Genomic DNA, 24,487 nt, shown 5'->3' on the forward strand with positions numbered 1-24,487 from the left:
AACGTCTGAAACCAACATGATGAGTGTGTCACACTACTGCAAGAACAATTAGCAATACATAGTAAACCTAATGTAAACAAGGCTAATACTACAGTCAGCCCACAAGAACACATGGTGGTGTTGCGAAATTTGTCAGTATTCAAGCAAGTAGGCCAATCAAGCATCATGGCAAATTAGTCAACTTAGGCTATATCAGGGAGGCTATATCATGGACTGACTGATTTTGCATAGGTAATGTTAGCTATGGCTAGAGACGTTTATAACCATAGTTTGTCCCCTGGACATCAAAGCATTGACATCAAAGCATTATCTAACTTAGCTGGCATAATAATATAGCTACCTAGCTAGCTAGTCAAAAGAAAATGAGGTGACGCTAACTATGAAAGCTCCCCCCATTTGAAAAATAATGCTACTGTAACATTACCAAATGATAAACATGACCATACTGTAAGCTGTTTTCTAGATAGCTAATGAACATTTACTACTAACCTATGAAAATGAATGCTAGAGCTACTTTACTGCTACTTTAACTTTACTGTACCATTACCATGCTAGCTAGCTAGCTTGCCACACAGCTAAGTTAAGCAACAAATATTGATAGCTACAAGTTGGCTCTGGTTAATATTTATGGGTGGCAGGTAGCCTAGTAGTTAGTGCCTTGGGCCAGTAACCGAAAGATTGCCGGATGGACTCTCCGACCTGACAAGGTAAACGTCGGTCGTTCTGCCCCTGAACAAGGCAGTTAACTCACTGTTCCCTGGTGGGCCGTCATTGTAAATAAGAATTTGTTCTTAACTGACTTGCCTATTTGAATGAATGTTCAATTTAAAAAATTATAATAGTAAATATCACCATTGCAGTAGCTTTCATGTTTTTAATCTTACCTTGTGGTATGAAAAGCTGATAGTCCAGGAGAAGGTTAGTTAGTTGGCTGGCTGGCTAGCTAGCTACAGTTCTGTCTCGATCGTGTAGTGTCTGGACGTCTCTATTTTATTTCCAGGTGGTTGTCTGAGACAACCAATAGTGTCGCACCCCTCCATCTTTCAAAAGATGGAAAGATGGCGGTGTGCGACGCTAGAGGCTGTGTCCTTCTTCCAAATAATGAGAAGTTATACATGACTGGCTTTTGAAACATGCACAGGGAGATGATTGGACATGGTTGACAGCCTAATGTGAGTAAAATAGCACCATGTTCTACCAAGTGAGCTACAGGGGTACAACAACAATTATAGTTGTTCTTTTGGGTATTTTTCACGGTATGATTATAGCAGGTCTACACAGTGACAGTCACATCAACAGAAGCAATAAACTAAACTCAGCAAAAAAAGAAACGTCCTCTCACGGTCAACTGTGTTTATTTTCAGCAAACTTAACATGTGTAAATATTTGTATGAACATAACAAGATTGAACAACTGAGACATATACTGAACAGGTTCCACAGACATGTGACTAACAGAAATGAAATAATGAATCCCTGAACAAAGGGGGGTCAAAATCAAAAGTAACAGTCAGTATCTGGTGTGGCCACCAGCTGCATTAAGCACTGCAGTGCATTTCCTCCTCATGGACTGCACCAGAGTTGCCAGTTTTTGCTGTGAGACGTTACTCCACTCTTCCACCAAGGCACCTGCAAGTTCACTGACATTGCTGGGGGGAATGGCCCTAGCCCTCACCCTCTGATCCAACAGATCCCAGACGTGCTCAATGGGATTGAGATCCGGGCTCTTCGCTGGCCATGGCAGAACACTGACATTCCTGTCTTGCAGGAAATCATGCACAGAAAAAGCAGTATGGCTGGTGGCGTTGTCATGCTGGAGGGTCATGTCAGGATGAGCCTGCAGGAAGGGTACCACATGAGGGAGGAGGATGTCTTCCCTGTAACGCACAGCGTTGAGATTGCCTGCAATGACAAGAAACTCAGTCCGATGATGCTGTGACACACCGCCCCAGACCATAACAGACCCTCCAACTCCAAACCGATCCCGCTCGAGGGTACAGGCCTCGGTGTAATGCTCATTCCTTCGACGATAAACGTGAATCCGACCATCACCCCTGGTGTGAAAAAACTGTAACTCGTTAATGAAGACACCTTTTTTCCAGTCCTGTCTGGTCCTGCGACGGTGGGTTTGTGCCCATAGGCGACGTTGTTGCCGGTGATGCCTTACAACAGGCCTACAAGCCCTCAGTCCAGCCTCTCTCAGCCTATTGCGGACAGTCTGAGCACTGATGGAGGGATTGTGCATTCCTGATGTAACCTGGGCAGTTGTTGTTGCCATCCTGTACCTGTCCCGCAGGTGTGATGTTCGGATGTACCGATCCTGTGCAGGTGTTGTTACCCGTGGTCTGCCACTGCGAGGTACTATCAGCTGTCCATCCTGTCTCCCTGTAGCGCTGTCTTAGGCGTCTCACAGTTCGGACATTGCAATTTATTGCCCTGGCCACAGCTGCAGTCCTCATGCCTCCTTGCAGCATGCCTAAGGCACGTTCAAGCAGATGAGCAGGGACCCTGGGCATCTTTCTTTTGGTGTTTTCCAGAGTCAGTAGAAAGGCCTCTTTAGTGTCCTAAGTTTTCATAACTGTGACCTTAATTGGCTACCGTCTGTAAGCTGTTAGTGTCGACCGTTCCACAGGTGCATGTTCATTAATTGTTTATGGTTCATTGAACACGCTTGGGAAACAGTGTTTAAACCCTTTACAATGAAGATCTATCAAGCTATTTGGATTTTTATGAATTATCTTTGAAAGACAGGGTCCTAAATAAGGGCTGTTTCTTTTTTTACTGAGTTTACAATGAAATTAAAGCCAAGTGAACTGTGAAGCCACGTTTGGATATTACATAGTTCATCTTTGAACATGACAAAAACAATGCCACCGTTCTTGCATGCATTGTTACCCTACAACATTTATTAATAACAAATATACGGGCTTATAGGTTGTGTCTACAGATGTGTCATTTCTGGAATGCTAATTGTTTGTGTATGCTCTCCTTTGTCCCTCATAGTATTTGAATCGAGGATGCACGAGATACTTTGCCAGCAAGGACACAGACAAACAGATCATGCAGAATCGCAAGAGTTCTGAGGTACTGTACCTTTCAGCTTATTGTCTTCCACCTCTCTTCAATGTAGAAAATAAATAAATAACCCTGGAACTTTGACTGGTACTAATATGTGTATATATATATATTTTTTTAACCTTTATTTAACTAGGCAAGTCAGTTAAGAACAAATTCTTATTTTCAATGACGGCCTAGGAACAGTGGGTTAACTGCCTGTTCAGGGGCAGAACGACAGACTTGCCAGCTCGGGAGTCTTGAACTTGCAACCTTCCGGTTGCTAGTCCAACACTCTAACCACTAGGCTACCCTGCTTTTACTCCTTTTTTTGTGATATCCAATTGATAGTTGCAGTCTTGTCCCATCGCTGTAACTCCTGTACGGACTTGGGAGAGGCAAAGGTCGAGAGCTATGCGTCCTCTGAAACATGGCCCTGCCAAGCCGCACTGTTTATTGACACACTGCTCGCTTTACCCGGAAGCCAGCCGCACCAATGTGCCGTAGGAAACACCGTACAACTGGCGACCGAAGTCAGCATGCATGTGCCCGGCCCGCCACAGTAGTTGCTAGTGCGCGATGGGACAAGGACATCCCGGCCGGCCAAAACCTCCCCTAACCCGGACAACGCTGGTCCAATTGTCCGCCGCCTCATGGGTCTCCCTGTTGCGGCCAGCTGTAACAGCTTGGGATAGCTGTAACAGCTTGGGATAGAACCCAGGTCTGTAGTGACTCCTCTAGCACTGAGATGCAGTGCATTAGACCAATGCACCACTCGGGTGGCTCTAAGACAATATTTTTTTTATGGAAAAACTGTGTTACTCTAGTAAAAGGAGGATAAACTGCACTGATTCCAGCCCAAAAAAATGTGCCTAGGCTCTGAAGACTGAGCTGCCTCATGCTAGCCAGCTGGAAAACAACAACATAGGACACATTTTCAATGTATTGGTATTTAACTATGTTTTTGTCGATTGTAGGACTGTAGCCACAGAATTCTACATTCGTAAAAGGCCAATATTGTCCGATAACATTGGTCACCCAATAAATCGGTCGGGATCTAGTCATAGTATCGATATTAGTATTTTTGAGGCATCATTTCCAAATCAACCCGAAAGTAGTGTTGTCTGTACGATACCAAATTTGATCTTGAAGCAGACTAAACTCTGGTCCTTTTTAAAACCTACTTTTGTAAGATATTATGTTCTATAGCTTGCAAAATAAACAAATGTGACTCTGGGTGACAAGGCTGTTTTTCCAACATTAGGACTGTTTTCTTCAAGATATGTATGTATATGTCTTTTTTTGGCTTCCTTGCGAAAGTATCTAAAATGTATTGTGTCACTTATAGATGATTAGAACATACCAGTGTCTACATATATGAAAATGGAGCGTGGAAAGTTCCTGAAATATGCTTCTCTGTGTGATCACAGGGTAGGATTAAAGGAAGAAAAACACAGATTTTCAAAACTTGCAACGAGTTTCTAGCCAGAGGGAGGTCACCGCTAATCCCCACGTCACCGCTAATCTCATAGTATTTCAAAATCAGTTTAATTTTTATTTTTATTTTTTATTAATCGGGTATAACTTTCTTTGTAAAAATGCGCCGTTTTCACATACAGTGCATTTGGAAAGTATTCAGACCTCTTGACCTTTTCCACATTTTGTTACGTTACAGCCTTCTAAAATGTATTTAAATTGGGGTTTTTCACCCTCAAATCTACTCGCAATTCTCCATAATGACAAAGCAAAAACAGATTTTTAGAAATCATATTTACATTTATTTACAAGTATTCAGACCCTTTACGTAGTATTTTGTTGAAGCACCCTTGGCAGCGATTACAGCCTTGAGTCTTTTTGGGTATGACGCTACAAGCTTTGCACACCTGTATTTGGGGAGTTTCTCCCATTCTTTTCTGCAGATCTTCTTAAGCTCTGTAAGGTTGAATGGGGAGTGTCGCTGCCCAGCTATTTCCAGGTCTCTCCAGAAATGTTAGATCGGGTTCAAGTCCAGGCTCTGGCTGCGCCACTCAATTACATTCAGAGACTTGTCCCGAAGCCAGTCCTGCGTTGTCTTGGCTGTGTGCTTAGGGTCGTTGTCCTGTTGGAAGGTGAACCTTCGCCCCAGTCTGAGGTACTGAGAGCTCTGAAACAGGTTTTCTTCAAGGATCTCTTTGGACTTCTACCAATTGGAGTAAACTAATAAACAATAACACTTAGGCTTCTACCTTCAGTTTATACATCTTATACACATTTTACAGACACAATCTATTTTACAATAGTTATATTTTGTTTATTTTTAGTCCTTCCTCTATTTCTGATTTTTGTTTTCTATTTGTAACTGTGCTATTTCACAGAATTTCTGTACCTATATACATTTTACAGACCCCGTATGTTTTACATTGGTTATCTTGTTATTAGTCCCACCCTTCAGCTCCATTCAACCCCTCCCATCTATCTCTTAATACCAACCATTTTGGATTTCTATTTGCCATATATTTTTCAACTGTGCTGTGATGCTTCACAAAAGTACTGAATCTTTCTATTCTCATAGCTTCTACAGATTGTAAATTAAAGATAAACATTTTTGCAAAAATAATTATTATATTATTATCGATCCTGACTAGTCTCACCATTCCTGTCGCTCAAAAACGTCCCCACAGCATCACCGTAGGGATGGTGGCAGGTTTCCCCCAGACTTAATGCTTGGCATTCAGGGAATCATCAGACCAGAGAATCTTGTTTCTCATGTTCTGAGAGTCCTTTAGGTGCATTTTGGCAAACACCAAGTGGGCTATCATGTGCCTTTTACCGAGGAATGGCTTTCATCTGGCCACTCTACCATAAATGCCTGATTGGTGGAGTCCCTCTGGAAGGTTCTCCCATCTCCACAGAGGAACTATGGAGCTCTTTTAGAGTTACCATCGGGTTTTTGGTCACCTCTCTGACCAAGGCCCTTCTCCCCCGATTGCTCAGTTTGGCCGGGCGGCCTGCTCTAGAAAGAGTCTTGGTGATGATGGAGGACACTGTGTTCTTGGGAACCTTCAATGCTGCTGAAATGTTTTAGTACTGTTCCCCAGATCTGTGCCTCAACACAATCCTGTCTCTGAGCTCTACAGGCAATTCCTTCAACCTCATGGCTTGGTTTTTGCTCTGACATGCACTGTCAACTGTGTGACCTTATATAGACAGGTGTGTGCCTTTCCAAATCATGTCCAATCAATTGAATTTACCACAGGTGGACTCCAATCAAGTTGTAGAAACATCTCAAGGATGACCAATGGAAACAGGATGCACCTGAGCTCAATTTCGAGCCTCATAGCAAAGGGTCTGAAGGCTTATGTAAATAATGTATTTCCGTTTTTCAATATTTTATACATTTGCTTAAAATTCAAAAAACCTGTTTTCGCTTAGTCGTTATGGGGAATTGTGTTTAGATTGATGAGGATTTTTTTTATTTAATCCATTTTTGAATCATGTGGAAAAAGTCAAGGGGTCTGAATACTTTCTGAATGTACTGTATGTGGCTTGCTTCTGAAGCTAAGCAGGGTTGGTCCTGGTCAGTCCTTGGATGGGAGACCAGATGCTGCTGGAAGTGGTGTTGGAGGGCCAGTAGGAGGCACTCTTTCCACTGGTCTAAAAAATATCCCAATGCCCCAGGGCAGTGATTGGGGACACTGCCCTGTGTAGGGTGCCGTCTCTCGGATGGGACGTTAAACGGGTGTCCTGACTCTCTGAGGTCATTAAAGATCCCATGGCACTTATCGTAAGAGTAGGGATGTTAACCCCGGTGTCCTGGCTAAATTCCCAATCTGACCCTCAAACCATCACGGTCACCTAATAATCCCCAGTTTACAATTGGCTCATTCATCCCCCTCCTCTCCCCTGTAACTATTCCCCAGGTCGTTGCTGTAAATGAGAATGTGTTCTCAGTCAACTTACCTGGTAAAATAACGGATAAATAAATTAAATAAAAAATACATGTAGACACTGGTATTGTACTGGATATGATGAAAATAAGGTTAAAAAGTGGTGGAATTGCCCTTCAAGACTACTTAAAGTTATGTACTAGATATTCATAACAGTATATTTCCCAAATATTCAAATATCCTAAGAAGTTGTTGGCACTTTCAAAAAGAACAAGAATGAAAGTCTTAGTCTGTAGGCCTAAGCATATTCTCAATCATATCTTTATGAGAGATTGAACAAACAATATTAAGATAGGAGGAGGATGCAAATAAAGCAGTTATTATCTAGTTCTGAAGACACTCTAGACTTTTCTTCTATCTAGCCCTTGATTTATAGCCTAACTTTCTGCGGCAAGACAGCCTGTTCATCAGTTGACTGTCACTTTGCGCCGTCATGTGTGTGCCACATTGACACAGACAGACACACACAAACCTCTTCCATGCTGAAACTTCACCAGAAAGGAATATTAAAAAAGGTTTGCCTGCACTTAGCCTCTGCCCATGCTTTCAACATTATCTTTCGTCATGATTCGCCCAGTTGTTAGCATGCAATTTCGCGCTATAGGCCTACGGTGGTTTTTAGCAGAGTTTAAAAACTCACATTATTACACTTTTTGGGGTTGGCCAATAGGGAGCAATACCATCATATATCATGAGGTTTTATGAGTACATAATCACAATAGGACAAAAGTTGACATCGCTCAACCTTAGATATAGGGTTATAGGAAGTATTCATGCCAAACTGTATCAAGGATTGTCTTTCGAAATAAATAACTTCCGGTGCTTTGGCTTAGGTGAAAGTCTGGCAAATCTGTTGTAGGCTATGTGTGAATTGTTACATTCAGACAAATTTAAACAGGCCAATGTATTTACTATTTTAACAAATGAACCAAATGTACATTTTCACAGCTTCCATGCAGTGTGTTGAGAGAGCAATGATCTCATGACAGTTGCGGTGTAACTAATAAAGCTTGCACGTGTCTTTGCCCTGCCTCGGGTCTATGTAATGCAGGATGATGAGGTGATGATGCTTTCCTTAGAAGACCCTCTTTTGTTTTGCTCACTCTGTAAACTCCATGCTTGAGATTGTAGTGCAAACAGGAGCTATGCAGAGCATGCTTCTTTATCATTGTGCATGGGATTTGTCTTTATCCAGCTTCTGTCAGGCTCAGAATGTCACAGTGTGGTGAATTATCCGTCTAAGGAGATACTGTTACAGACACACACTTATGACTGGTCAGGGGGGAATCCAACAATCTAAATCTCACGGAAGTGAAGTAGTGTTGGAACAACATCACACTGTGACATTCGCTTTAGTGTGCCTCTGCTTTGAAGCCTGCCAACCTTCATTCAAACCAGAAACCACAAATCCACTGTACTTATCTATGCTTCTGCTTTTATCTGTCAGTGGTGGATTTCTAATTTCTGATATTAGGGGTGAGACGTAGCATTTGACGCTAGGTCAGTCAAGGCTACTGTAGCACGGCAGTCTTGTTCATACTGTAGGAAGGTGTGATGTGTGTGTCTGTGTGTGAGATGGCTCTCACATGAAAAATGACAGCCTACAAGGGAGGCCAGGAGTCTTTCCTAGTCGGGTCACACGATGGCACTGGAAAGACTCTTGACTTTAGCTAGCACAGGGCCTGTATTCACAAAGATTGCTGATCTAGGATCAGGTCACCCTGTCCATAATCATATTCAGTATAATCTAAAAGGCGAAACTGATCCTAGTTCAGCACTCTTACTTTGAGACTCTCTGTGAATACGGGCCTAGGTGTAGTATCCTGACTCTCCTGTCTCTCCGTCCTCCAGCATGTGAAGCTGGGCGCCCTGAAGGACCCTCTGTTGGACGACCAGGGAGACTTCAACAGGATGTGCGGGGCCATGAAGAAGATTGGCCTGGACGACACGGAGAAGCTGGACCTGTTCAGGGTGGTGGCCGGGGTGCTGCACCTGGGTAACATTGACTTTGAGGAAACCGGGAGTACATCGGGTAAATCAAGTTACATACCTAACGTATCTCTCTTAGTGTAGCTCTCTGGAGTATTAGAATGTACACATACTTACGCAGATACCTGTGACCTGTGTGTGTGTGTGTGTGTGTGTGCACAAGCACTCATCTGCATACGCTCAATGGGGCTTATTGGTCCTTTTATTGTTCTGACAGCATTGAATCCATTCTATAACGTGGCAGGAGGTCTACTCCCCACCCCTGGCTGACACATTATTCTCTGTAGGGTCTCACTGTCCCACTTTTGAAGTACACCCATTGAAAAGGACATGCTCTGAATCCACTCTCCTACCAGCTGCACAAGAGTGATGCAATACATCTGTCATATAAGAAAATTGATGATTCAAGCTTATCTTGAGATGGATGATGTAATCACCCCAAAACCAATTCTTCCTTTGGCCGCTTCTCCTTCCAGTTCTCTGCTGCCAATGGCTGGAACGAACTACAAAAATCTCTGAAACTGGAAACACTCCCTCACTAGCTTTAAGCACCAGCTGTCAGAGCAACTCACAGATTACTGCACCTGTACATAGCCCATCTATAATTTAGCCCAAACAACTACCTCTCCCCCTACCCTACCCTATTTATTTATTTATTTATTTATCTCCTTTGCACCCCATTTTTCTATCTCTACTTTGCACATTCTTCCACTGCAAATCTACCATTCCAGTGTTTTACTTGCTATATTGTATTAACTTCGCCACCATGGCCTTTTTTTTTCTCACCTCATTTGCTCACATTATATATAGACTTTTCTACTGTATTATTGACTGTATGTTTGTTTTACTCCATGTGTAACTCTGTGTTGTTGTATGTTTCGAACTGCTTTGCTTTATTTTGGCCAGGTCGCAATTGTAAATGAGAACTTGTTCTCAACTTGCCTACCTGGTTAAATAAAGGTGAAATAAAAAAATAAAAATGTATTGCTGCCTTTAGAGCAGATATTACCTGGAACGTCGCACGGTGCTCACTCTCTGTTGAAATGGTTACATGTTGACAGTTAATTTCCCTCTCTCAGACCATCTGTCTGTCTCTGCCCTTCAAAAGTATGTTACTACTTCACTGCCTGTGACAAAGACGGTACTTCTTCTGCAGAATGTGTGGTGTGGATTCCCAGTGTGGCAGTATTCAAGCATTTGGCAGGAGAAAGAAAGTACTAAAATCCATCCAAAATCCAATTGAGGAGGCATAATGGACGCTGCTCCATTTCCTTTTTGTGCGCACCAATCATTTGTTTGGGTGTGCGCGTGGTGCGTGCGCATGGTGTGTGTGTGTTTCCAGGCGGCTGCATCCTGATGAACCAGTCTAGTCAGAAGCTGGCCTACTGTGCTGACTTGCTAGGCCTAGACCAGGAGGACCTGAGAGTCAGCCTCACCACCAGGGTCATGCTCACCACAGCAGGGGGCGCCAAAGGAACAGTTATCAAGTAAGACTACCTGTAATGCTGCGTTTAGATGGTATGAGGTAGACGGTGAGAGCACGACAGTAAATGACGTTGAGGCTGGCGGTGAATGCCATCAGCCGCCACAATAGATGGGACTTGCCACCGGAGTTCAAATATTTTTACTTTTGCCGTCTGCCGTAGCTTTGTTTTCAACCGGATGTTGATTTGCACCGTTTTTTAAAAACTGAAATCAATATAGCAATGCATACCGTCGTGCTGGCTTACTTTTGCCATCGCCATCTTTCTTGCTTTCTTGTCCTGCTATGCCGACTGATATGACAGTTTTTGCTTCCCTCGTCTGAATGCAGCATTAACCTACCTGCTGCTGCACTTTTATACTTTTAAAGTCTAATGCCCCATTTACATTGTGGCTTATTTAATTATGCCGTACGTCATCTTCACGGAGTCTTGCCCCGCTACTGAACAATCAAGTGTAGTATTTGTAATGCAAGATGGAGGAGAGCCTGTCTCTCGTCAGAGATCGCATAAATACATTGTTTCAGGTGATAGTAAAACATGACTGAACATGAATAGATTATAGATGAGAATATGGGGTGGGGAAAGTGGGCAGTAATGGCACCTACAGTAACTTCAAAGGGTAAAAGGTTTGCTCTGAACCTGCTGCTTCAGCTCGATGCCTGTCCAGAAAAAAACAGAGAGCAGAATACTTTTGGAATGTTTGAATTTTGACGAGTATTCCAGTCCACTCCGTCCTGCACAAAAATTGATATTTGAAACTAAAATAAACCTTAACCTTACACAACAAAATAGATTTAGGCAAAACTAACAGTTAAAAATAAGTAAATAAATGTACATATCTAGTAATGTCACTGTGGACTGGAATACTGAGACTGAGTGCAGGACAGAGTGCTACACCATAGCTGAACTTGCTCACTTCAGAAGAACTCCACTTTGTTCATAATCATCAACCCCTTTGAATAATTGAAGCCAAATGGTGTTTGAGAGTCCTAGAAGAATTAGTCAGCCAGGATTCAGGGAGTACAGTCACTTCTAATGGCTTGTCTTTCGACCTCTTTACCTACTTGTTTTAGCAAAACAATACCATCCTGTAAAAACGTACTCTTTAAGAAACAGCTCAAACTTCCTTTGCACATAAACCTGAAATGAGAAATGACTGTATTGATTAAAAAGTTTTTATTTTTATTTTTTTTAATTAAAGAGTAGCCCAGTTTCGGCTTCTCACTTAGTTCTTTCCCCCCAGGGTGCCTTTGAGGGTGGAACAGGCAAACAACGCCCGGGACGCCCTGGCCAAGGCCGTGTACAGCTGCCTCTTCGATCACGTGGTCAGGAGGGTCAACCAGTGTTTCCCCTTCAAAACCTCCTCCAACTTCATCGGGGTGCTGGATATCGCCGGCTTCGGTAAGTCGGCCTAGAGCAGTGAGTTTGTCTCACAGTTTGTCTGTTTCTCTGTAAGTTTGTTTCTCTGTCTGCCTGTCAGTCTATCTAGCCATATTTCCGTTAATTTATCTTGTAGGTGTTCGTTTCCTTCATATCCTCACATAAACTCTTTTCCTCGTCACGTTCTAAAAACTTTACTAACATAATTTGATATATTCAGCACCAGTAGCTGCCTCAAGATGAGCTTTATTCATTCCCACTTCAGACATGGCAGATCATTTTCACTTTCATATTGCTTCTCACACCCCTCAGAGTATTTTGAACACAACAGCTTTGAGCAGTTCTGCATCAACTACTGCAACGAGAAGCTGCAGCAGTTCTTCAACGAGCGCATCCTGAAAGAGGTGAGTGAGAGTGAAGTCTGGGGGTGTAGAGGTGGCTCGCTAGTGTTGTCACGACTCCAGGATTTTGACTTTGATACCAGGTTTAGTATAATTTTTTTTAGGAAGCCATGTATGCATTAATGAATCACATATATAATCATACAATCAATTTGACTTTGTTTTTACCAATCTAACTACAAAACAACAATGGTAATAATTTATTTGAAAGATACATTTCTATTGATTAACTGGGTAAATCAAGATGTAGCCTAGGTCTATTCACAATACAGGTGAATGCATATTATTCAATAGGAGTGTGTGCATTCATTGAGTTATTGAGCTTGTTTAGCTGATTTCACGGGCTACAGGTGACAAACAATCCCTACCATTTAGGACTTATTTTATTGCCGACTGCTAGGAGAACAGATCAGTTTATTGTACTGATTAACAACATTTGCATAGAAGAATTAATCTCTTATAACAGTTTGCGCTGTCTCTTTAAGAATGTAATGCCATCATTTGCGAGGCAGATGTGGCTGTGGAATCTGACTTTGTGGCTATGGAATCTATTGTACACCAGATAGGTGAAAAAGTGAATAAGCTTTTGGTGGCGAGGGAGACGAAGCGAATTAATAACGTTTTTGGTGAGAATCAGCTTTGAAATCAGCATATTTTGCATTATCGTTTACAAATTATCACAAAAAGTACTAGGGTAGTAAATTGATCTTGCTTCAGCTGTAAGCTAGCAAGGAAGACTTGCCTACAAAAAGAGAAAGTGTTCTGGCCTGTAATGGACATTGTTTTACAAACAGTAATTAACAGTTTAAACATTTCTACATTGTTAATTGTTGCATTGTTGCATTATTGAAGTGTGCTAACTCAGCATGAGTGAGGAGCTAACAATGCAGCCCAGAAAGCTCTAGCGAGGGGTTAAAGTTCTCTGTCATGGATTCAGGAGAGGTCTTTTTTGAGATCAGTGTAGATCCGGTTTGGAGATGGCATAGCCTAATACAGACATAAGCATATCTGTTCTACGAAATTTATTCCCAAATAACTGTAATCTCAAATATTTTATTTTTTCTGTTATACTGTGTGCACTGAACTTACATGCATGATTGTCTGTCCTCTATAATGCTCACAACAGCAGCGCTCAACTCAGACAGCGGTGTGTAACATACTGTAGCTGCTGGCAAAGTCATTCAAAGCCTGTACTATAACATTTAGGATGTAACTTTTCAGTGCTACTATTTTTGCCATGTAATGTTTTTAAACCAAAATCAAACAACCACATAGTAGAATAGTTTACCTACAGCCTTATTCTAAAATGTATACCATTTTTCCCCCTCATCAATCTACACACAATAACCCATCATGACAAAGCGAAAACAGTTTTTAAAAATAAAAACCAGATATACCTTATTTAGCATCATACTTTGGGGTTGTTTTTCCAGTACTGGGAGACTAGTCAGGATTGAGGGAAAGATGAACGGAGCAAAGTACAGAGAGGTCCTTGATGAAAACCTGCTCCAGTGCGCTCAGGACCTCAGACTGGGGCGAAGGTTCACCTTCCAACATGACAACAACCCTAAGCACCCAGCCAAGACACCGCAGTAGTAGCTTCAGGACAAGCCTCTAAATGTCCTTGAGTGGCCCAGCCAGGGCCTGGACTTGAACCCGATCGAACGTCTCTGAAGAGACCTGGAAATAGCTGTGCAACAATGCTCCCCATCGAACCTGACAGAGCTTGAGAGGATCTGCAAAGAAGAATGGGAGAAACTCCCCAAATACAGTTGTGCCAAGCTTGTAGCGTCATAACCCAAGAAGACTCGAGGCTGTAATCTCTGCCATAGGTACTTCAACAAAGTACTGAGTAAAGGTTCTGAATAGTTACTTAACTGTGATATTTCAGTTATATTTGATAAATTAGCAACAACAAAAAATATTTTTGCTTTGTCATTATGGGGTATTGTGTGTAGATTGAGGGGGGGAAATGATTTATTCCATTTTAGAATAAGGCTGTAATGTAACAAAATGTGGAAAAAGGTCAAGGGGTCTGAATACTTTTCGAATGCACTGCATTTACCTGTTGTATGCCAGATAAATATTCCTCTCGAGGCGCATTCAAGTCCTGAGAGCCATCGGACAAGCAGTCAATGCACAACTATTCTTCGTGGGAGAACAGTTTTGGCCTTTGTTTAAAAAAAGAGCGTGATCCCAGTTTTACATTGCTACCACATTTATTTCTCTACTCCTTCAATTGCGAGTGTGTCACATTTTACAAATGCAGTAAACTGTAATAGAATAACCGTGTAACTGATGGATGAAGGCCGTCATGAAAATATAATAACTGTCAAAACCGTTTAGGCCTACATTCATTTTAGGTTTTATTTGTATTAACTTTACTTTGATGTAGGTCAACTTTACCTAATAATGGGGGTGTTTACTAATGATTGTAAGAAATTGTTTTGCTAACTTAGTCTATTAAACTTTCTACGTCTCCACTTTCCAACTGATGATGTGAGGAGGTGTAGAGCACTATAGGCTATGGCACTTAATTATTTATTTTTTATAGTTTGATGTGTGGACTTTATTTTAATGAATAAATCTGTCTTTTAAAAATGGTTGGATGCGTCTGACTATTGATTAATTATTCAACAGCAGTCGACAAGGTTGTTCTGGCTCTGAGGCCTATAATGTGTCAAATAGAAAATGCACCAATCCTTTTCTTAATTTATAGACTAATCAACACTGATCATACCCCCGGTCCTGACCAATATGTCACCCTAGGCGAGACACAAAAAAATGCCACCCTCCTATCCCCACAAAGTAGAATAGTAGCCTGGGCTATACTGTGTCAGCCCGCGATGCAGTTTTGTGAATGCCTATGTGGTAACCTACCTTTTGTAAAACAGGCAATTTACCGTTAATCCATGTCATTTGGTTACATTCATTTCTGTTAATGCGTGTATTAATTACAGTCATTTACTGTTCTTATTCTCGGAGTGTAAATGTTATTTGCTCACAACCTGCTTCACTTGTGAGAAACAAGTTTTGATTTATTTCATACCGTCATATGTGTGTGAACGATGAGTGTGTGGCTGGTTTCTTTGTCCGCTTAATGTTGACAGAGCGCTTGCACCTGAGCACGCATTGAAGTACCTGCCCAGCTGGGCTTTTAAGTAATTTCTTATTCACCTCACACAGTAAGTCAAGTATTTAAACAAAATATACAGTATATACATTCAAATTATAATAGTTCCTCACAGAATTTGAAAAATCTTTCCAACACTCTCCCCCTCGATAATCAGCGTTGCTGATAAATAGGCTGTGGACATGTTTGAATTATTGTCAGTTTCATCTTCATACTGTAGCATAGCTCTCCCCTTCATACATTCCTTGTCAATTCATTATCTTATAGCCTACTTTCGGAAAGCCTAAGGTAGGCCTAGGTTTTTTAATATGTTTTAAGGAAAGGAGAAATATTTGCTCTTGTGTCTGATATTCGCTGGTGGCTTTGATTGACGGGCACTTTTACTGCGGTGTGCTGTGGGTGAATTTGCTGATTCTTTCTAGAGGCCTATATGTCCAGCCAGAAAGTTTCCTAAAGTAGTCTGTCTGGACTCCATCTCTTTAATAAGAATCAAACACTCCTGTCATGATTTAATCTGGTAAATGGCCTATTATCAGTAGCTTAGGCTACATTAGCTCTCTCATTACAGCGTCTTCCCTTTGAAGAACGGTCGAATGACCTCAGCAGCAGGGTTTGTGATATGTTAATATTTTGGGGAAAATGTGAGAACCCATCCGACTTCGTTTTAATGGTTTTGTGCATTGATATATATATATATATATATATATATATTAATGCAGAAAAGCCAACGGATAAGGTAGGCATATCTTTAATTGGACTCTTAATGTTGTCAATGCGACAGATCTTCCTAAACCTGGCATTTCTTCATTTGTTGATGAATATTTAATCATTTAAAATACCATGATAATAATGCTGTGTAATGGCTTGTTTCAAATAGGTTTTTATTAAGAAGCATATCCATTTAAACAGGTATACAAACTGAATTGTGACCTTACCTTTTTGGGGGGGGCTTCATGCATGGTCCTTTTTTGGACGGGGTATCAAGAAAGTACTGAAGTTTCGGTATACCGTGCAACACTAAAGAGGACTCTCACACACCGAATACACTCTTCTCCCTGCAAGAGTCAGTCCACACGTTACACTCATTAGAATGGTAATCTTTCTCTCTGTGGAGATGACAGCGTTTCTCTTCTGGGAGCTCTTGTTTTATTCTCCAATTAATGATCAAATTTTAAAAATTAAGGGATTTCATGGCGTTTGAATCACATTGGAGTGCAGAGACCTGACCTGAAATTACCCAGAGAAGCATGTTTACATTTTTTTTAAATATCAATTTTGAAAAGGAGTTTGTGTACTTGATTCAGTAAGCCATGATTGTTGACAAATCTAGGATCAGATTACACACTAACCATTAGGAGGAAATGGTTAGTGTGTAATCTGACCTGGTAAAAGTGGTTAGGAGCAACATCTTTGTACTTTAGTGTTGACTTACCATTCTTTCTGCAGGAGCAAGAGCTATATCAGAGGGAAGGACTGGGAGTCAATGAAGTTCATTATGTCGACAACCAGGACTGCATAGGTGGGTGCCACTGCCAAACCTTTGTCACCTTACTCCACACTATGATTATTAGACATGTCTTGTGTATTTCTTCTGCAGTAGACTGTGCCCATAGATATTGCTACGTTATATTTCATTCTATGTTGGAGCTCTTTCATAAGCCCATAATATATCTTGATATTGCACCATATTTAGATGCCAGACCAGTGAAACAGGAAATTTCTCCCAGCCTCTTTCACACATTCAGTTTATCAACTTTTCATGGTGCAAAGTCAAATTCCCCAAGAGCAGCTCTTAAACTATTTTACTTGTTTAATATGTGGGACAGCACTCTGTAAGTCTCTATGCGATGCATATTGTACCTGTACTGTAAGCTTCAATGTCAAACATAATGCACGGACTGGCTTTAGAAGGAAAAGATGCAATCTCTTTCTGTGTCTGACTGCTGACTAGGGGTTGCCACTAGGAACCAAACGGAGATGCAAGGAGAGGTGTGTGAGCAGAGATTGGAGTGGAAATCTCCAGCTTCTGGGTGCCTTAGAGTGACATACAGAGACATGATTAACTTGAAGCCCTGTCTTTTTAAGGCTCATACAAGACATGATGAGAGATACAGCCCTCGACAGAGCGCTGTCACTTTTCAGGCCGCGACCGGGAGGTCCGTGGGGCGACGTACAATATGCCTAGCGTAGTCCGGGTTAGGGAGGGTTTGGCCGGTAGGGATGTCCTTGTCTCATCGCGCACCAGCGACTCCTGTGGCGGGCCGGGCGCAGTGCGCGCTAACCAAGGTTGCCAGGTGCACGGTGTTTCCGACACATTGGTGCGGCTGGCTTCCAGGTTGGATGCGTGCTGTGTTAAGAAGCAACACAGCACGCATTGGTTGGGTTGTGTATTGGAGGACGCATGACTTTCAAACTTCATCTCTCCTGAGCCCGTACGGGAGTTGTAGCGATGAGACAAGATAGTAGCTACTAAAACAATTGGATACCATGAAATTGGGGAGAAAAAGGGGTCAAATTCAAAATAAAAATAAAATGTATTAATTTGATTTATCGTAAGACATTAACAAAATGCATCAGGGATTCGCATTTTCCTTAAACTTTCTGAAGAGGCAATGTAGGTATGCCCGTCTGTGTCCACGTTTGTCTACCAGTTTATGTAGCCGTTAGCAATGAAGTCAAAAACCTTCTCAATGTTAACTACAAAGTTAACATTGCCTACCTGGCAGAATGATATTGTGATTATTTGCATCAATCGGGTGGTGATTTGTTAAGCAAACTCTGAAATCACTTGTGCTACAGAAACACCACTAACCGAACAAGTCTCTTGCTGTTGTGCACTTGAATGAAAGAGGTATCTACACCCAAAAATGAAAATTTCTTAGATTTTTCCCAGACTTTAAGTGTTTTTTTGGACTTAGAACATTCCATTTGGTTGTTTTTCTATAAACTGTTTGAGACCGAAAACCTGTTAAAAAAAAAAAAAAAACAGGGGGAAATCATAAACTTGGAAAAAAAATACATAGAAAACAGAATTAGGCAAAAAATAATACTGATTTTATAGTGCCCTATACAATATAACTTCTCTGGAGTTAGTGGCGAAGAGGGACCACAACATGTGGCTCCTCATTAAACCAGGAAGTTGCCATTGTGTAATGAGCATTTGTGATTGTCAGTGCTCTTTTGTTCCCCTCTGCCTATGTTTTCACAACCCAAACCTCCATTGAATAGGATCAAATGTCCTGTAGGTGGCAATGTGATCTATTTCGATTTGTGTATCAAACAGGGTTTTGATTAGTCAGGTGCCAGGTTAACTGGCAGCCATGAATAATGTTCGTAAGACTTGCAAATTACTCGCTGGCTGTCCATTAATTCGCTCATCAATCTCCCCCCCAATTTATGCCCAGGTGCCTATTCATGCAAATGTATTGGTGTGCCTTCGTCAGATGTTATTCCAAACAGAATGTCCTGTATGAATAATTCACTAGGAGAGATTATGATGAGCATCCGGATATACAAGGCATTGTGCCTCCAATTTGAACACCCAAAGCCTCAGACACAGCGCACAGTAGAAATACACAAAGGTTGTCAATGTTCCAGGAAAGGGAACATTGAGACACCGATTGCATCTTTCCAGACATTCCGACAGATGACCGCTCCTCTCTGGAATATGTTAGAATTTAACTTTATTTTCCTTATGACTTCACACAGTGACATTGAGAAATGTTCAAAACACAGACCGCATTACAACATTAGTAGCATGAGACAAATTTCCCCCTTGCACATCAATAAAGTACTTATCTTATTCGTATCTTAATAATTTGACTTGAATTGACTATGCTGCTGACTACATCTGTAATAATGCATTCATTTATCCCCATAGACCTGGTGGAAGCAAAACTAGTGGGCATCCTGGACATTCTGGATGAAGAGAACCGTCTACCACAGCCCAGCGACCATCACTTTGCCAACACCATCCACAGCCAGCACAAAGACCACTTTAGACTGACGGTGAGAGCTGTGGGTGGAAGTTGCCTGCAGGCACATATCTGGGATCAGCTTACCCACCCTGGATCCTAGCTTGAACCATCTATGTTGAAAAATGCTAAACTTACCTTATATCAACATTTAGTGAACTGATACTCTTATACTGTTACTGCCCTTTCACCACACTTTCATGCCAAGGGGTCACAATGGTATTGTAATGGACATTCTGGTACTTGGTCTATGTGAAACATTAGAGCTATTGTGAACCAGCAGCCCCAGTCCCTTTTCTTAGGGAACTTTTTCACACCCCTTTCTGTAAGCTTGACAGGCGTAAAATCCTGTTTGAAATGCAGCATTGATATAAATTCAGACCAACAGATTAGACTGGGCTGGCGACAGCTGGTTTTTAGACAATATTAATTGTCATTTTCATATGGAAATGTGGAATATTCTCTCAGATGTGTATGGTCATATAATATTAATCATGACTGCCTTACAGTATGATACTACCACAGATAGGTGAGTATCCTAATAGTAGCCACAGATCATACACAATGATGAGGGTCTTAATAAAGGACTTTTGCCATCACCTCTTCAGCCCGGTCTATCTTACACCATGCAGAAATAAAGACAGACAGACACACACACACACGTTACGTACAGTTAAAGTCGGAAGTTTACATACACTAAGGTTGGAGTCATTAAATCTCGTTTTTCATCCCACTCCACAAGTTTCTTGTTAAACTATAGTTTTGGCAAGTCGGTTAGGACATCTACTTTATGCATGAATCAAGTCATTTTTCCCAACAATTGTTTACAGACGTATTATTTCGCTGTATTACAATTCCAGTGAGTCAGAAGTTTACATACACTAAGTTGACTGTGCCTTTAAACAGCTTGGAAAATTACAGAAAATTATGTCATGGCTTTAGAAGCTTCTGATAGGCCAATTGACATAATTTGAGTAAATTGGAGGTGTACCTGTGGATGTATTTTGAGGCCTACCTTCAAACTCATTGCCTCTTTGGTTGACATCATGGGAAAATCAAAAGAAATCAGCCAAGACCTCAAAAAAATTGTAGACCTCCACAAGTCTGGTACATCCTTGGGAGCAATTGCCAAACACCTGAAGGTACCACGTTCATCAACACAAACAATAGTACACAAGTATGAACACCATGGGACCACACAGCCGTCATACCGCTCAGGAAGGAGATGCGTTCTGTCTCTTAGAGATGAACGTACTTTGGTGCAAAAAGTGCAAATCAATCCCAGAACAACAGCAAAGGGCCTTGTGAAGATGCTGGAGGAAACAGGTCCTATATCGACATACCCTAAAGGCCGCTCAGCAAGGAAGACGTTTGCAACTGCACATGGGGACAAAGATTATACTTTTTGGAGAAATGTCCTCTGGTCTGATGAAACAAAAATATAATTGTTTGGCCATATTGACCATTGTTATGTTTGGAGGAAAACGGGGGAGGCTTGCAAGCCGAAGAACACCATCCCAACCGTGAAGTACGGGGGTGGCAGCATCATGTTGTGGGGGTGCTTTGCTGCAGGAGGGACTGGTGCACTTCACAAAATAGATGGCATCATGAGGTAGGAAAATTATATGGATATATTTTAGAAACATCACAAGACATCAGTCAGGAAGTTAAAGCTTGGTCGCAAATGGGTCTTCCAAATGGACAATGACCCCAAGCATACTTCCAAAGTTGTGGCAAAATGGCTTAAGGACAACAAAGTCAAGATATTGGAGTGGCCATCACAAAGCCCGGACCTCAATCCTATAGAGAATGTGTGGGCAGAACTGAAAAAGTGTGTGCGAGCAAGGAGGCCTACAAACCTGACTCAGTTACACCAGCTCTGTCAGGAGAAATGGGCCCAAATTCACCCAACTTATTGTGGGAAGCTTGTGGAAGACTACCTGAAACATTTAACCCAAGTTAAACAATTTAAAGGCAATGCTACCAAATACTAATTGAGTGTATGTAAACTTCTGACCCACTGGGAATATGATGAAAGAAATAAAAGCTGAAAGAAATAATTCTTTCCACTATTGTTCTGACGTTTCACATTCTTAAAATAAAGTGGTGATCCTAACTGACCTAAAACAGGGAATTTTTACTAGGATTAAATGTCAGAAATTGTGAAAACTAAGTTCAAATGTACTTGACTAAGGTGTATGTAAACTTCTGACTTCAACTGTATATCAATCTATATCAATCTAATGTCACTGCCATCTCTCAGGTCCCTAGGAAGTCGAAGCTGGCTGTTCACAGGAACGTCAGAGATGATGAAGGCTTCATCGTCAGACACTTTGCCGGAGCTGTGTGCTACGAGACGGTAACCATCACGCACATCGATTATATTTTGATTTGTTCTTGTGATTGCTTGTTGTTTAAGCATGTATTATTGTATGATGTAACTTTGTCAGACTATATGCAGTTATATCCCAGACGTTGTGTAACTATGCAGCCATTTTAAATATTTCTCCTGGTAATAGGCTTCTCAGCTTGTTAGTAGGGCTGGGAATTGCCAGGGACCTCACGATACAATATTGTCACAATACTTAGTTGCCGATATGATTTGAATGGTCTACATTTTTAAGCATGTATTTTTCCATTAATAGACACCATGGCTGTTCCTGAATAATAAATAAAATCAGCAAAAAAAGAAACGTTCTCTCACTTTTCAGAAAACTTAACATGTATGAACATAGCAAGATTCAACAATTGAGACATACACTGAACAAGTTCCACTAACATAAATGGAATAATGTGTCCCTGAACAAAAGGGGGGGGGTCAAAATCAAAAGTAACAGTCAGTATCTGGTGTGGCCACCAGCTGCATTAAGTACTGCAGTGCATCTCCTCCTCATGGACTGCACCAGATTTGCCAGTTCTTGCTGTGAGATGTTACCCCACTCTTCCACCAAGACACCTGCAAGTTCCTGGACATTTCTGGGGGGAATGGCCCTCACCCTCCAATCCAACAGGTCCCAGACGTGCTCAATGGGATTGAGATCCGTGCTTTTGGCTGGCCATGGCAGAACACTGACACTGGGACCATCCACCTCCAAATCGATCCCGCTCCAGGGTACAAGGCCTCGGTGTGACGCTCATTCGTTCGACGATAAACACGAATCTGACCATCACCCCATGTGAGACAAAACAGCGACTCGTCAGTGAAGAGCACTTTTTGCCAGTCCTGTCTGGTCCAGCGACGGTGGGTTTGTGCCCATAGGCGACGTTGTTGCCGGTGATGTCTGGTGAGGACCTTTCTTACAATAGGCCTACAAGCCCTCAGTCCAGCCTCTCTTCGCCTATTGCAGACAGCCTGAGCACTCTTGGAGGGATTCTGCGTTCCTGGTATAACTCGGGCAGTTGTTGTTGCCATCCTGTACCTGTCCCGCAGGTGTGATGTTTGGATATACCGATCCTGTTCAGGTGTTGTTACACGAGGTCTGCCACTGCGAAGACGATCAGCTGTCTGTCCTGTCTCCCTGTAGCGCTGTCTTAGGCGTCTCACAGTTCGGACATTGCAATTTATTGCCCTGGCCACATCTGCAGTCCTCATGCCTCCTTGCAGCATGCCTAAAGCACGTTCACACAGATGAGCAAGGACCCTGGGCATCTTTCTTTTGGTGTTTTTCAGAGTCAGTAGAAAGGCCTCTTTAGTGTCCTAAGTTGACATAACTGTGACCTTAATTGCCTACCGTCTGTAATCTGTTAGAGTCTTAACGACCATTCCAGAGGAGAATGTTCATTAATTGTTTATGGTTCATTGAACAAGCATGGGAAACAGTGTTTAAACCCTTTACAATGAAGATCTATGAAGTTATTTGGATTTTTACGAATTATCTTTGAAAGGCAGGGTCCTGAAAAAGCTACGTTTCTTTTTTTGCTGAGTTTACATTTTTATATTGGTTGACCGAGAGTCATCTGTATTTTCGGCTAGTCGATTGGTCCAAATTTTGAAACGTGTATTTTTCCATGCAGTGCCTTCAGAAAGTATTCACACCCATTTACTTTTTCCACATTTTGTTGTGTTACAACCTGGGTATAAAGTGGATTGAATGTATATTTGTTTGTCACTGGCCTACACACTATACCCCATAATGTCAAAGTGGAATGATGTTTTTTCGTGGGGCGAGTTTGAGAGGGAAACGGAATAGAGCTAAGCACAGGCAAAATCCTAGTGAAAACCTGGTTCTGTCTGCTTTCCACCAGAAACTGGGAGACAAATTCATCTTTCAGCAGGACAATAACCTAAAACACAAGGCCAAATATACCTGGAGTTGCTTACCAAGATGACATTGATTGATTTGTTCCTGAGTGGCCTAGTTACAGTTTTGAATTAAATTGGCTTGGAAATCTATGGCAAGACTTGAAAATGGCTGTCTAGCAATGATCAACAACTAACTTGACAGAGCTTAAATAATTTTTTTAATAATGTGCAAATATTGTACAATACAGGAAAGCTCTTATCGATTTAGCAGAAAGACTCACTGCTATAATCACTGCCAAAGGTGATTCTAACATGTATTGACTAGGGGTTGAATATTTATCTAGTGAAGATATATTCGTGTTTTATTTTTCATAATTTTTTAGAAATGTAAGACTTTTTCTTCCATTTTGACAGAGTATTTTGTCTAGATCGTTGACAAAAGAATTACAATTAAGTCCATTTTAATCCCACTTTGTAACACAACAAAATGTGGATAAAGTGAAGGGGGTATAAAGGGGTGTGAATACTTTCTGAAGACACCCTTTGTGTTCTAATAAAAACAACCCTGTTAACAACACATTAACGCAACATGCAACAATTTCAAAGAATTACTGAGTTACAGTTCATATACAGTTCCTAATCTATGGATTTCACATGACTGGGAATACAGATATGCATCTGTTGGTTACAGATACCTTAACAACATGTGTGGGTGTAGATCAGAAAACCAGTCAGTATCTGGTGTGACTGCCATTTGCCACATGCAGCGCGACACATCTCCTTTACATAGAGATGATCAAGCTGTTGATTGGCCTGTGGAATGTTGTCCCACTCCTCTTCAATGGCTGTGCGAAGTTGCTGGATATTGGCAGGAACTGGAACACGCTGTCGTACATGTCGATCC

The 24,487-nt window shown here is 41.6% G+C and overlaps 1 protein-coding gene across 5 annotated transcripts in view; it reads left to right on the forward strand.

The window, feature by feature from the left end:
* Positions 1 to 24,487, forward strand: part of myo6b (myosin VIb) — a 95,884-nt gene that overhangs the window by 38,616 nt on the left and 32,781 nt on the right. For all 5 annotated transcript variants that reach the window (XR_006083896.1, XM_024429793.2, XM_024429794.2 and 2 more), the window contains exons 10-17: positions 3,003 to 3,083; positions 8,831 to 9,011; positions 10,311 to 10,455; positions 11,696 to 11,853; positions 12,145 to 12,236; positions 16,813 to 16,885; positions 19,247 to 19,374; positions 21,604 to 21,699. Coding sequence is in view for 4 of the 5 variants with exons in the window: in XM_024429793.2 (XP_024285561.2) it covers positions 3,003 to 3,083; positions 8,831 to 9,011; positions 10,311 to 10,455; positions 11,696 to 11,853; positions 12,145 to 12,236; positions 16,813 to 16,885; positions 19,247 to 19,374; positions 21,604 to 21,699 (954 nt within the window). In the remaining variant the exon portion in view is untranslated. The remainder of the gene's footprint in view (positions 1 to 3,002; positions 3,084 to 8,830; positions 9,012 to 10,310; positions 10,456 to 11,695; positions 11,854 to 12,144; positions 12,237 to 16,812; positions 16,886 to 19,246; positions 19,375 to 21,603; positions 21,700 to 24,487) is intronic.

Source organism: Oncorhynchus tshawytscha, linkage group LG08, assembly GCF_018296145.1.
Source record: "Oncorhynchus tshawytscha isolate Ot180627B linkage group LG08, Otsh_v2.0, whole genome shotgun sequence".
Classification (NCBI taxonomy): domain Eukaryota; kingdom Metazoa; phylum Chordata; class Actinopteri; order Salmoniformes; family Salmonidae; genus Oncorhynchus; species Oncorhynchus tshawytscha.